This window comes from Physella acuta, unplaced genomic scaffold (genome assembly GCF_028476545.2).
Source record: "Physella acuta isolate Inbredline_101_S28 unplaced genomic scaffold, ASM2847654v3 ptg001394l, whole genome shotgun sequence".
In the NCBI taxonomy this organism is placed as follows: domain Eukaryota; kingdom Metazoa; phylum Mollusca; class Gastropoda; family Physidae; genus Physella; species Physella acuta.
Window position 1 is genome coordinate 153,901 of NW_026732909.1, and position 12,975 is coordinate 166,875.

Here is a 12,975-nt window from a genome sequence, read left to right on the forward strand (position 1 = left end):
GTTGTGATAATTTTTGTTATAAATGTGTAGGTTTAAGTATATAATAGATGATAGTGTAAAATGTGTTCTAATAAAAGGTGTTTATATAAAAGTTGTCAGTATGAACGATGTTATTATAAAAGGTGTAAGTAGGAAACGTCAAGTTGTAGAAGTTTTTAGTGGAAAAGGTGTTAACAAAAAAGGTGTTATCAATAGGTGTTAACAAAAGGTTTTAACAAAAGGTACTAGTTTAAAAAGTGTTAGTACAGTGGGTTTTTTCCAGGCATCTATTTGTACCCCCCCCCCCCCCCCCCCACCGAGCACGTTATCCACCCCCCTTCCACCCCCCCCCCCCCTCCCACACACACACACACACACACACACTAGCCTCGGGAGAAAAAAATATTAAATTTAAAAATATATACTTTTATTTTTATCCGTCCTCCTCTCGGAAGTCTTAAATGACCCGCCCCCCTTGGAAAAGTTTCAAGTGTTCCGACCCGGACATTTTAAAGTACCCCCACACCCCCCCCCCCCTCCTTCATATCTTCAGAGACAAAAAGCCTGAAACCCTGTGTTCGTAGAAAATGTGCCGCTCAATAAATTGTTACAGGTGTTTATACTAGAAGTGTCAATAGTTTTTACAACGTGTCTTGAATTTATTGGCTCATTAAGTTGCTTGCACACGCCTACACGTTGGGAGAGGGCTTCTATTTCACAAACTTAAAAAAAAACTTTCAAAAAATATGAAAAGATTCCCAAACAGTACAATCTAGAGCAGGGGTCTCCAAACTACGGCCCGCGGGCCGGATGCGGCCCGCGAGGTCCTCTCATCCGGCCCGCGGAGCTCTTTTTGTCCAATGAAAAAAAACATTTGTTGATGATGGCTGAGGAACTTTGCTCAGAAAAATCAGACATGCCTGGAAGAAACTGGCCCCCGTACTGAAATTTGATAGGTAATGCGGCCCTCGGACTGAAAAGTTTGGAGACCCCTGATCTAGAGACTCATAAAATTGCGAGTGGTAGTCTGGGCTAAGAGTGATACTGTTAAAACAAACATCTGTAAAATATTACAATACATTAAATGTCTTAGGCTACACTACTTAATGGTGATGAATTATACCGACGAATAATAATAAAAAAAAGAAATTTTAAAATGTTAAAATATAAAGTAAAAAAATGTGGTAAAATAAAGTCAATGTGGTTTGATAAGACACGATTAGATTACAACGTTTCTGTATTGCTGGAGAAGGTGGAGAGAGAGAGTTAGGATGTGAGGAGCTGAAATATGTGACTGAGTTGTTTGATCTACTTCTGTTGGTGAGAATGTTTGAAGAAGAAAATCGGGTGATCAACGATGTCTGTATAAAAGGTTTGAGAGACGATGTGTGTTTTTATAGCAATTTGTGCGCGTTCGTTTTTTTAAACGTTAGGACATCTTTCAATGTTATTTAGTGGTCCGTGTTTTTTATAATTAATTAATGAAGATAGCATGTTTATTATCTTAGCTGATTGATTTCATTTGCTAGTGAAATGGTTTTTATCTATTTTTTAAATATCTATACAGATTATTTGTGGCTTTTGATGGAGATGATGTTCGCAATGTTCTGCCTAGTCAGATAGAAGATCTAATTATCTACAGCCTCAGTACTTTATGCAAACAGTTTGTTGATATATTTACCTCTTGGACGGTCTGTCTTTATTATTTTTCTGGCATCCTGCATTTAGCCGATTCTCTATTGATGACACACTGCATTCACTTAATTCGCTAGCCTGCATTTAGCTCATTCGTTATTGGTGATACACTGCCTTCAGTTAATTCGTTACAGGTGATAACCTGCATTTGGCTGATTTGTTAAGTGGTGACACACTGCACTTAAGGTGACATCCTGTACTTAGTTATTTCGTTATTGGTGACATTCTCCATTTCGCCGATTCATTACTGATGCCACCCTGCACATAACCTATTCGTTACTGCTGACATCATTGTCCACCCGACTCCCCCCATAAACCACCACAACCCTTCCTCCAACCCCCCCCCCCCCTTCACCCCACCTGACGACCACACAATGACGTGGATCAGACACCCTAAAAACCTTCTTGTGATTTTAAGTCTGACACTGAGCGTCTTACTTCTGGCCAATCACGTGATTGTGACTCACCTGACCATGCGGTCACGTGATAGCGCCAAACGAAACCACTTGAGGGTTCGGGGAACACCCGAACTTGGAGGTCCTCAGTCGTCAGACAAGGACGTCAATAACGGGAGAGACGAAAACGGCGATGGCGGATATGAGGATGGTAGCGACGATGACGATAGTGAGGAGAACTTGGACGATGAAATGGAGAAGATGAAACACTCGCCTTACATTATCCGAGAACAGCAGGAGCTGGCCAGGTTAGAAACTTCTGGTAAATGTCAGCAGATCTGTGGGCGTCTGATGGTTGATTGTGGCCGAGGGTAAGGGGGGGGGGGGGTGGATGGTTTCTGTAGCGCGGGGGTTCGGCATGGGGAAACTTCGTCGTTTTGTTAAGCGATATTAGATGTATAATCATTACAATTTAGACAATGCAGTTCATCACGATCGAAGCATATATTTCGTCCTCTTGATGATCCTATCTAGCAGAGTTGTTCAACTTTAGGCCAGGCGCCACTACAAAATAAACTGTGACTCAATGAGTTCAATGCCATGAGTGGCCTAGCGGTAGAGGGCTAGACTGAAAAGACGAAAGTCTCGAGTTCGAATCTGGGTTCATGTCAGTCAAACGTCCCTGACTTTGTTCAGTTGTTGAGAACACTACCGCTTAATCCCCGTCCAATCCTTGATGTCATCGATCAGGTGGCGTCTTTGTCTTCCCCCTCTTCTCTCTCCTGGTACAGTACCTTGCAGTACTGATGTAATATCAACCTACAATATATTTACAACCATGTTTGTTAATCCCAGGATCAGTCGAGCACTTCGTCCTTCTAAAGTCAAGTACCTGTCTGGATATTTACCGTACGAGAATCTCAACAGATACAGGTGAGCTCAGGTGTGTCGGGATGGCGTGGTCAAGCTGTAGAGCGAAGGATGTATCACCTGAAAGTCTTATTTCTTTTTATGTCCTAGCTCTAATATATACTTGTACTTCTACGTGTGAGTCTGGTAAGTTTAAGCGGCTGGGCAAGTGCTGACCACACTGTCCATTTATAGGCTGAGCTCAGTTAAACGCTACTGTATCTGTTTTATAAAACCTACATGGTTTGTACAGTGCTAAAAAGTGATGGTCGGCTGCTAGCCAGAATGTCTCGAGTTGTGCTCTCGGTCCGGACAACAGCACGTCCCTGAGTCCACCCAGCTCTGATGGATAACTGGCTGAGGTTAGGGAAAGTAAAGGCGGCTGGGCACAGTGCTAACCGCACTATTCATTTATAAGCTGGGCTCAGTGAAACTCTACTGTAACTGCCTTATCTGCCCTTTTGCGAGACTAAAAAATTCAGTTTCCAATTCGTCACATTACAAACAAATGTAATTGATTTGATCTGTTTATTGAAGAGATGCAGCAGTTCATGTCATTGTTTTGGTAAAGTCATATAGTTATTCAAGTATTATACACACACAAACATATATATATATATGTTATATATACATTATATATATGTATACATATATATATATATATATATATATATATATATATATATATATATATATATATATATATATATATATATATATATATATATATACATATATATATATATATATATATATATATATATATATATATATATATATATATATATATATATATATATATATATATATATGTGTGTGTGAGTGTGTGTGTGTGTTATATATATTATATATAAATATATATATATATATATATATATATATATATATATATATATATATATATATATATATATATATATATATATATATATATATATATATATATATATATACATATATATATATATATATATATATATATATACATATATATATATATATATATATATATATATGCGTGTGTGTGTGTGTAATATACATTATATATATATATATATATATATATATATATATATATATATATATATATATATATATATATATATATATATATATATATATATATATATATATATATACCTCTCTGAGCTCAGTTTCCGGCGCTGCCTCTTCCAAAACTGTGAGTTTGTGAACAACATGTCTGAAGCCGATGCCGTGATGTTTTCTGCTAGAAGTATCAGGGACCACCCCATCAAGCCCTTCTATAGACCTGAAAGTCAGAGGTAACGGTTAAGTCTCTAAGCGACACCCCCCCCCCCCCACCTAACCATCACTGTCCATCCAGCCCATATATAGACCTGAGCGTCAGAGGTACGTTTATGGTGAACCCCCCCCCCCTCTCACACCCCACCACCACCCGCATCCAACCGTTCTACAGACCTGAGGCTCAGAGATAACTGTTAAATTTCTAATAACACCCCCACTCCCTATCCAAAATTTTTAGAATACATAAATTCAGGTGTAACTGCTACGTTCGTAGTGCCCCCCCCCATTCTTCATTCCCACCCCCATCTGGGGGTCAGAGGTAACATATTAGATCTGTAAAGACCCCCTCCTATCAAACACTACTTAAACTTCCGTCTAGAAAATATTAGTCCTTGAGACTAAGTTGGGGGATTTGATCAGGTCGCAAGATCTATCGGGGACACAGGTTACAATTGTTTTCATTTATTTATTATTTCTATTTTTAAACTTTTTGAATGTTGTTTGACCAGGTGGGTGTTCTACACCTACGACCCCGCCGAATACAACTACTGCCTAGATCGCGCTGACATCGTGTCCAGCTTTAACCTAACATCCACCTACCAGCTAGATTCGGACTTCCCTTTGATATTCGGTCGTCTTAGACGTCGCAAGCTGCCACCAAAAGACTACGGTATTTTTGTTGATGGTTTTTTTTTGTGATACTATAATAGATATTAGAGTTACATTTTCTTTGTTTCCTTAGTTTAGGCTGCCGATGGGAAATATGTGAAGAGGTGGCGGATTTAAGAGAGGGTTGATAAAGCTCACTCAAAAGGGCCCCCGAATATTGTGGGTTTCCAAATTGTTTTAGGATAAATCTAATTAGAACAATAAGCAGGTAATATAATTTACCGTATTTTCGGTTCAGACAGAATTTTTAATCTACGGTTAAGGGAGATATGCTGGCGGACATAGGTGTGTGTAGTGATTAAGAGAAAGGACGTGGGTGGGGGGGGGGTGATAAGAAACGGCGCACAGTCTGTTAGACAGTTAATCCACACAAGGAAAGGGGGAAGACCAGAGAAAAATGTCATGGAATCTTTTGAAAAAGAAATGGGGGAAGCTGGATCTTCATGTGGTGTGTTAAAAACAAAAAAGTAGCCACAAATTGTTTTCGTTGGCAAAGTTTACTCTATACGGAGCTGAAATTAAAAATTGTAAAAAACAAAGCAAAAAAGAAACGTGTCTTCTGTTAGTGGAGTCTTTCACCATCGACAGGCATATCGTCAAGTTTTGAGTTGCTGTCCAAAACACCAATCAATGGTTAACATTTAATTTACATTTTTTAAAAACATTAAATTTCCTAGTAATTTAGTTTGTGTATTTCATGTCTCCCTAAAATAAAAAGAATACTTCTCCCCCCCCCCCCCCCCACAGACGCCATCTTTGAGGGTAAGACAAAAGGCGTGGCCTGGTTCGTGAGTCACTGCACCACGTGGTCCAAACGTGAGCTGTACGTGGAGGGGATGAGGTCGGTGCTGGGAGTGGACGTGTTTGGCCAGTGTGGGGAGCTCAGGTGTGGGCCCATACACTACCGGACCAACGACACGCATCAGTGCTTTCCTATGCTGTCAAAGGAATACAAGTAGGTATCGCTTGATAACTAAAGATCATCTACTCATATGTAACCTTGGTGACTAAAGATCATCCACACACAATATGTAACGCTTTCAAACGATCATCTACACATATGTAACCCTTTGTGACTAAACTAAAGATCATCTACACACATATAGCGCCTGATGACTAAAGATTATCCACACACAATACGTAACACTTGATGACTAAAGATAACCTACACTAAAGATAAACAGAAAGATATTAAAAATTTTGTGTTTCTCTTGTTGAACCAGTTTTAATTGTTTACGACATTCGTTTCTAGAAATTAAAATATCATGAATATGCTTTTAATGAGCCTCAATTTAAATTAAATAATTCGACAAAAAAAAAACTATTCATAAAGGGAAATAACTCAGATTAAATTAATTTTACGCAGTTGTCTCTCTTAGCCTAAAATTCATGTTTTAATAACTTGCATTTCAACTAAGATAAAACATGTATACTATTTATTATTATCAATGTAGTTAAGACGAAATAATGTATTTTGAAATCTCATTACACTTACAATACAAAATAGACTTTTATCATTAAGGATCAACATTACTAGATCTAAAGACTGAGTTGCCTAATCCGAACTATCTGTAATGTAGTGTGAATACTGTCGATTAGGAATGATTACTACCTTTAGTGTAGTGGTATCCGGTCAATGACCCACTGGACTTTAAACTCCCGCGATAATTACACCTGGACATTGACGCTCAGATAAGATGTATTAAACATTATAAGGACAAATTGACCTTAACGACCAACAAAAAATATTTTTTCAAAACAAAACAATATTAGAAAGAAAAAACAATTTAATTGTACATTCATGGTTTTAAAACAGAACTTTAAAAAAACTATTTTGACTGATGTTTCGCATATATTCTAGTAAGGTGCGCATATTGAAACACAAAGCCCATACTTTCCATTACATAGTATCTGTATTGGCCATTACAGAGTTTGCATACTTTTCGTTACATAGTTTTAATACTATTCATTTTATAGTATCCACTCTAACCACTACAAACAAATCAAATTCTGGCTTCTTGTTTATTTTACATTTTGATTACGTCTGAGGTCGGCGTAGTCGAGTTGGTAAAGCTCATGGGGTCAGCCACTCATCTAGGAGAGACAACTCTAAAATCAAACAACTGCTGCCTTGTAGTTTATTCTTGGTTGGACAAGCTTTGAAAGCAAATCCAAAACGAATAAAATACTTTAAAAAAACTTTTTTAAAAACCACGTTTTTCTTGTGGACTAAAAAGTAGAAAATAAATTTTCATACATTTGATGACAAAAAACGTGGGTACGTTCACCATCAAATTTCCCGACCCATCTGCCCGACCCACGTTTTTTGTCATCAAATGTATGAAAATTTATTTTCTACTTTTTAGTCCACAAGAAAAACGTGTTTTTTTTAAAAGTTTTTTTTAAGTATTTTATTTTCTCCTTTTTAGTCCGTTGCTACACATGAAAAACGTTGTTTTTAAAAAAGTTTTTTATATAGTTTATTTGCTACTATATCTAATGACTTGATTAAGTATGACTTGACTAAGTGTTTATAAATACACGGACTAAAAATCTTGAGCGACCAGGATTCGAACCTGGGTTGTCCAGGATTCGAACCTGGGTTGTCGCGGCCACAACGCGAAGTACTAACCACTATACGATCACGGCCAGCGCGCTCACATCGATTGGGGCCGAAGTAACTGTGCCAATAGGCCTCCAGTCTTGTCGGTATCTTTAGAAATCATGTCCTCAATTTTATGGTCCTTGGGGCGTAATTAAATTAAGCTAATTACGGTCTCTAATTGCTAGTTTTTATGATTGCATCTGAAATTGTTAGGCGAAAGTAGCCTACATGCCAAATTTCAGATCTATTGAGCAATCAGAAGTGGGCTAATTTTCGATGTCAATTTTAACAACAAACAAACAAATCCACAAATCCACAAACGCGAAGCTGAGTTAAGAATAAAATACTTAAAAAAAACTTTTTAAAAAACCACGTTTTTCTTGTGGACTAAAAAGTAGAAAATAAAATTTTCTTTTGTGCTTCCTCGAGCTGTGCAGGTTCTTGTGATGACTGACAAAAAACGTGGGTACGTTCACCATCAAATTTCCCGACCCATCTGCCCGACCCACGTTTTTTGTCAGTCATCACAAGAACCTGCACAGCTCGAGGAAGCACAAAAGAAAATTTTATTTTCTACTTTTTAGTCCACAAGAAAAACGTGGTTTTTTAAAAAGTTTTTTTTAAGTATTTTATTTTCTCCTTTTTAGTCCGTTGCTACACATGAAAAACGTGGTTTTTAAAAAAGTGTTTATAAATACACGGACTAAAAACTTGAGCGACCAGGATTCGAACCTGGGTTGTCGCGGCCACAACGCGAAGTACTAACCACTATACGATCACGGCCAGCGCGCTCACATCGATTGGGGCCGAAGTAACTGGGTCAATAGGCCTCCAGTCTTGTCGGTATCTTTAGAAATCATGTCCTCAATTTTATGGTCCTTGGGGCGTAATTAAATTAAGCTAATTACGGTCACTAATTGCTAGTTTTTATGATTGCATCTGAAATTGTTAGGCAAAAGTAGCATGCATGCCAAATTTCAGGTCTATAGAGCAATCAGAAGTGGGCTAATTTTCGATGTCAATTTTAACAACAAACATCCAAACAAACAAACAAACGCGAAGCTGAGTTAAGAAAAACGTGTTAAAAACGTGTTAAAAAAACAGGCTGAAATCGGAGTCAACGGTCTATAAGGCGCATAACCAGTTGACACGTTATACTTAATTGGGTTGGAGGGAATCTCCTCTAACACTAGAATTAAGAACGGAAGAAGAAGAAAAAGACTTCGACCTATTTTCTAAAGTAGTTATTTTTAGCAAACAAATGTCTCAACCTAATTAGATCGTAAAATGTAAAAAGTTCATTAATTGCATTAAACATGTAAAGATTTCTTCAGCAACTAATTTTTTTTAAAAAGTATAGTATAAGAACATTACTTATACTTTGAGTGCAAATAAAATCGTGTTACCATGACAACGTATTTTCATGCTGCCTTCAGGTTTTACTTGGCCTTTGAGAACTCTTTCTGCCAAGATTACATCACAGAGAAGTTCTTCAAGTTGTTCTCTGACGTCGACGTCATACCTGTCGTCAGGGGCGGATTCGAATACAAAAAATATTTACCAACGGGCACGTTTATCGATGCTGCGGATTTCGAGGTAATCGAGTATTAGAGAGAATTTTTCATGGGATTAGTGGGCAGTTTTCATGGGATTAGTGGGCAGTTTTCATGGGATTAGTAGGCAGTTTTCATGGGATTAGTAGGCAGTTTTCATGGGATTAGTGGAGCAGTTTTCATGAGATTAGTGGGAAGTTGTCATCGTATAAGTGAGTAGTTTTTGTGGGATTAGGTTTCAGTTTTTCTGGGATTAGGCGGCAGTTTTTATCGGGTTAGTGGGTTCCTCCCTGTACCAACACAAGCTAGTTTAGTCTACTTCGTACTTTAAAAGCTTTAAGTTGTTGATTTTTTTAAAACTTCCTCCATTTACGTTGTTACTTTTTGTTTGCAGTCACCAAAGGCACTGGCCAGATTTTTGCAGCAACTCGGTCAAAATAAAACAGAGTACATCAAAATATTGAAGCGGAAAAATAGGTAAAAAAATAATTTGATGGTAAAAATACAACGAAGGAATATTATATTTAACAGTGTTGGTGTGGCTATTGTATTATTTCTTGATGGGTGGTGGTAGGATAAACAGATGTGTTTTAAGTTAATCTATGAATTATTTTATATTAAAATGATTATTTTAATGAGTATATCCTTAAACACGAGGCAAAAAAACAAAAATTACTTAATCGTAAAATACAATATTATTACGAAATTTTGTTATACAATGTTTAAAAACACAATATAAATTTATTATTTTCCAAAACATTTTAATGACATTTATTTTTCCAAATACATTATTTTGAAGTATAGTTTCTAGAAAATCAAAACGATTACAAAACTACTCAGGGACGTTCTATTGACCTTGAACCCGGATTCGAACTCGAGACTTTTGTGTTAGCAGTCTAGTGCTCTACCGCTAGACCACGCCGTCCCTCTGTACTTGTACAATTCATTTCAATACGAACGTAACTGGACACACCTGTATTTCGTGCCTGCCTGTGTTGATACCGTCCTTGACCTTTCAGGTGGGTGAGCGAGCAGACGCCCAGCATACACTGCCACGTCTGCGAGATGCTGCACGAGATGTTGGACAAGCCACGCCGGATAGACGACCTCCGACTCAAGTTCTACGGCGAACCTCGGCAGTGCAGGCAGCCAACTGATCTAATCGACCTTTAACTGATCGGGACTTAGGATCACTAGACGCAGCAAAATGCTTCTTTTTTCTAAGCCAACTGATCTAACTGACCTTTAACTGATCGGGAATTAGGATCTCTTGACTCAGAAAATGATTTTTCTTTTTTCTAAGCCAACTGATCTAATTGACCTTTAATTTATAGTGCCTTAGGATCACTTGACTTAAAAATGCTTCTTCTTCTCTCTGCTAACTGATCTAATTGATCATTAATTCATAGCGCTTTAGGATTACTTGACTTAAAAAAAGCTTCTATTTTTCTCAGCCAACTAATCTAATTAACCTATAATTGATCGTGCCTTTGGATCACTAGAAACTCATAAATAATGTTCCTCAGCCAACTGATCTAACATATCATGTGAGAGATTACAAATGAAGCGACTTCTGTTTAAATTGTTAATTCTATGTCAACAGTACATGCATGTGTTGTAATATTTCCTGTGTACAGCGGCTGATGCATTTGAAGTATCGCGGGATAAAATGGGACTAGCAGAGAACCGGACGTTTTCCTAAAAAACAATTGCCCGAATGCTGTTGGCCGAAGGACGTTTTCCCGAATGGACGATTGCCCGAATGCGATAAATGCCCGAATGGACAATTGCACGAATGCAATAAATGCCCGAATGGACGCTTTCACGAATGCGACGAATGCACGTCTCTTTCGCCCCCCCCCCCCCCCCCCCCCCGTCGTCTGTCGTGTCACATTGTATGCCCCACCCAGCGTCACTTCCTCCATTACTGTAATGTCACAGGCTCCTGTCTTGTCCTGCTCTACACGTCAATGTTATCACTTTGTCCCTCAGATTATGTCGGGGACGTTTCTTAATAATACCTGTACTGGTCTTTGAGATCAGCTCGCGTTCAGTTTGCATGAAAATAACTTTGTCGGTGATTTTACCCATCGTTAGAATGTAGCTCAACCGAAATAAATGTATTGCGTTAGACTTTAGAGCTGTGGTTTATGTATGGTTTTAGTTAGGTTTAATGGTATCGCTATCGAAGATACACGTTAAACGAAGATGCAAGTACTGCTCATGAACAAGTAACATGAACCTAACTACACCTTTGTCAAGTAAAAAAAATAATTAACAAAAAACATCAAATAATGGACGGAACAAATAATTTAAAAAAATGGATTTTTAAAATACAATTTCCGAACTTGCCCTTTATAAAATAAAGAATGTTTTATGTGTATGATAATGATTGTCTTTTGTAAAATGCAACTCTTAGTATTCTAAAAATGATAAATAAAGTATAACTATAATGTATTTTCGTGCCTTTTCTTTTCATTTTGTTTGCTCTAATGAGCAAAGTTCTAAGAATTTTCATCTTACATTTGATCATACATTGTAAGTAATTTTATGAAAGCCTTCACCGTTTAAAACTTATTATTTTATCTGCTAATATTATTCTTCATCGATTAAACCCAACCAGCTAATTTGAGTATGTGTTGTGTGTATGTTTTAGTGAAACGAGCTATTGATCAGAACACACAACACAAACCATAAACTTCAAAACATTTTACCGTCTCCATGTTACAATATGAACAGCAATATAGATTTTATGAGCTTCATTTTGAAAGTCCTAATCAATATTACTTAGGGTAATGTTATCTACAATGTAAATATAACCGCTGGAAGGAGAGACAACTCTAAATGAGTTGAGGCTAATAGTTTGTGAAGCTTGAGCAATGCAACCTTTTTTGTTACTGTGATAAGTGTTTCTTTCAGGCATTCATTCGGGCAGTGGGCACTGTGTTATCCCTGCTTCCCCCCCCCCCCCACCCCCCGGCGTACACTCTCTCCGAGCACTTACACCGACCCACATAAGAAATAGAAACAATATTTTCAATGGAAGTATTTGTATAACTGCTCCCTCCTCGGAAATTTCAAATGGCCCTCGGAGCAAAAGGACTGAAAGCAACCCTCTCATTGACTCAGGTCTTCTACCCACCTGGGCTTTGTGTTTTATATTAATTGCTTTAATTAGTTCTTTTTATTAAAAAGAACATTAAAACTTAAAGTTTTAAGTGAGTTTTTATGATTGTATAAACAAATAATTTCATATTTATTCTTTTCATTTCAGTTTGTTCTTTGCTGTTAAGTTGCTACTTCACACGACTAAAAAAAGAGCATTTGATTAAAAAAGATAACTGGTTGTAAATGCGTCATAAAACCAAGATGGGGGGGAGTTGTATGCTTGAAGACTGGCTGTAGCTGGTTTATAAAATCTATATGTAAAATCTATATGGGGAAGCTGTATGCTTGAAGACTGGTTAATATTAAGTTACAACCCTGTTGTAGTTTGAAAATTATCATGTTATAAAAGAACAAAACAAAACAGTCGTAAGTTTTTTTTTAAGCTAGTCACAATCTCTATACAATCTTACAATCAAAGGGACTCCAATTAAAACTACCTATCGAACAAAACAGCAATCGATCGCCTAATTAAAACTAAAAATCGATGCTCAAGTTTTCATAAATGTACCAGCATGATTTATACCTGTGGGGATATGAGTGCTCATATACGATGACGCGGTGATATAAGTCACACACCTGTCTGAGGTAGATGGGGACACCTGGGCAGGTAGTCGTAGGGCAGGTGTGGAGGACTGGGAGGGGGGAGGGCTCGAGGTGGAGCCTGTTTCACACTGTTTGGTGGACTGTGGTAGGTTTGGGTGACAGTAATGAGATGATAGAGATATGATAGGGCCTG

General features: G+C 37.5%; 1 protein-coding gene across 1 annotated transcript; it reads left to right on the forward strand.

Moving 5' to 3' along the window:
* The first annotated feature begins 1,987 nt into the window (after positions 1 to 1,987).
* On the forward strand, positions 1,988 to 10,910 carry LOC131927277 (3-galactosyl-N-acetylglucosaminide 4-alpha-L-fucosyltransferase FUT3-like). Its single transcript, XM_059283041.1, has 8 exons — positions 1,988 to 2,377; positions 2,925 to 3,002; positions 4,133 to 4,261; positions 4,754 to 4,914; positions 5,661 to 5,868; positions 8,955 to 9,114; positions 9,466 to 9,548; positions 10,091 to 10,910. Exons 1-8 carry the CDS (start codon positions 2,049 to 2,051, stop codon positions 10,242 to 10,244), a joined length of 1,302 nt encoding a protein of 433 aa, XP_059139024.1. The 5' UTR covers positions 1,988 to 2,048; the 3' UTR covers positions 10,245 to 10,910.
* Positions 10,911 to 12,975: the final 2,065 nt, after the last annotated feature.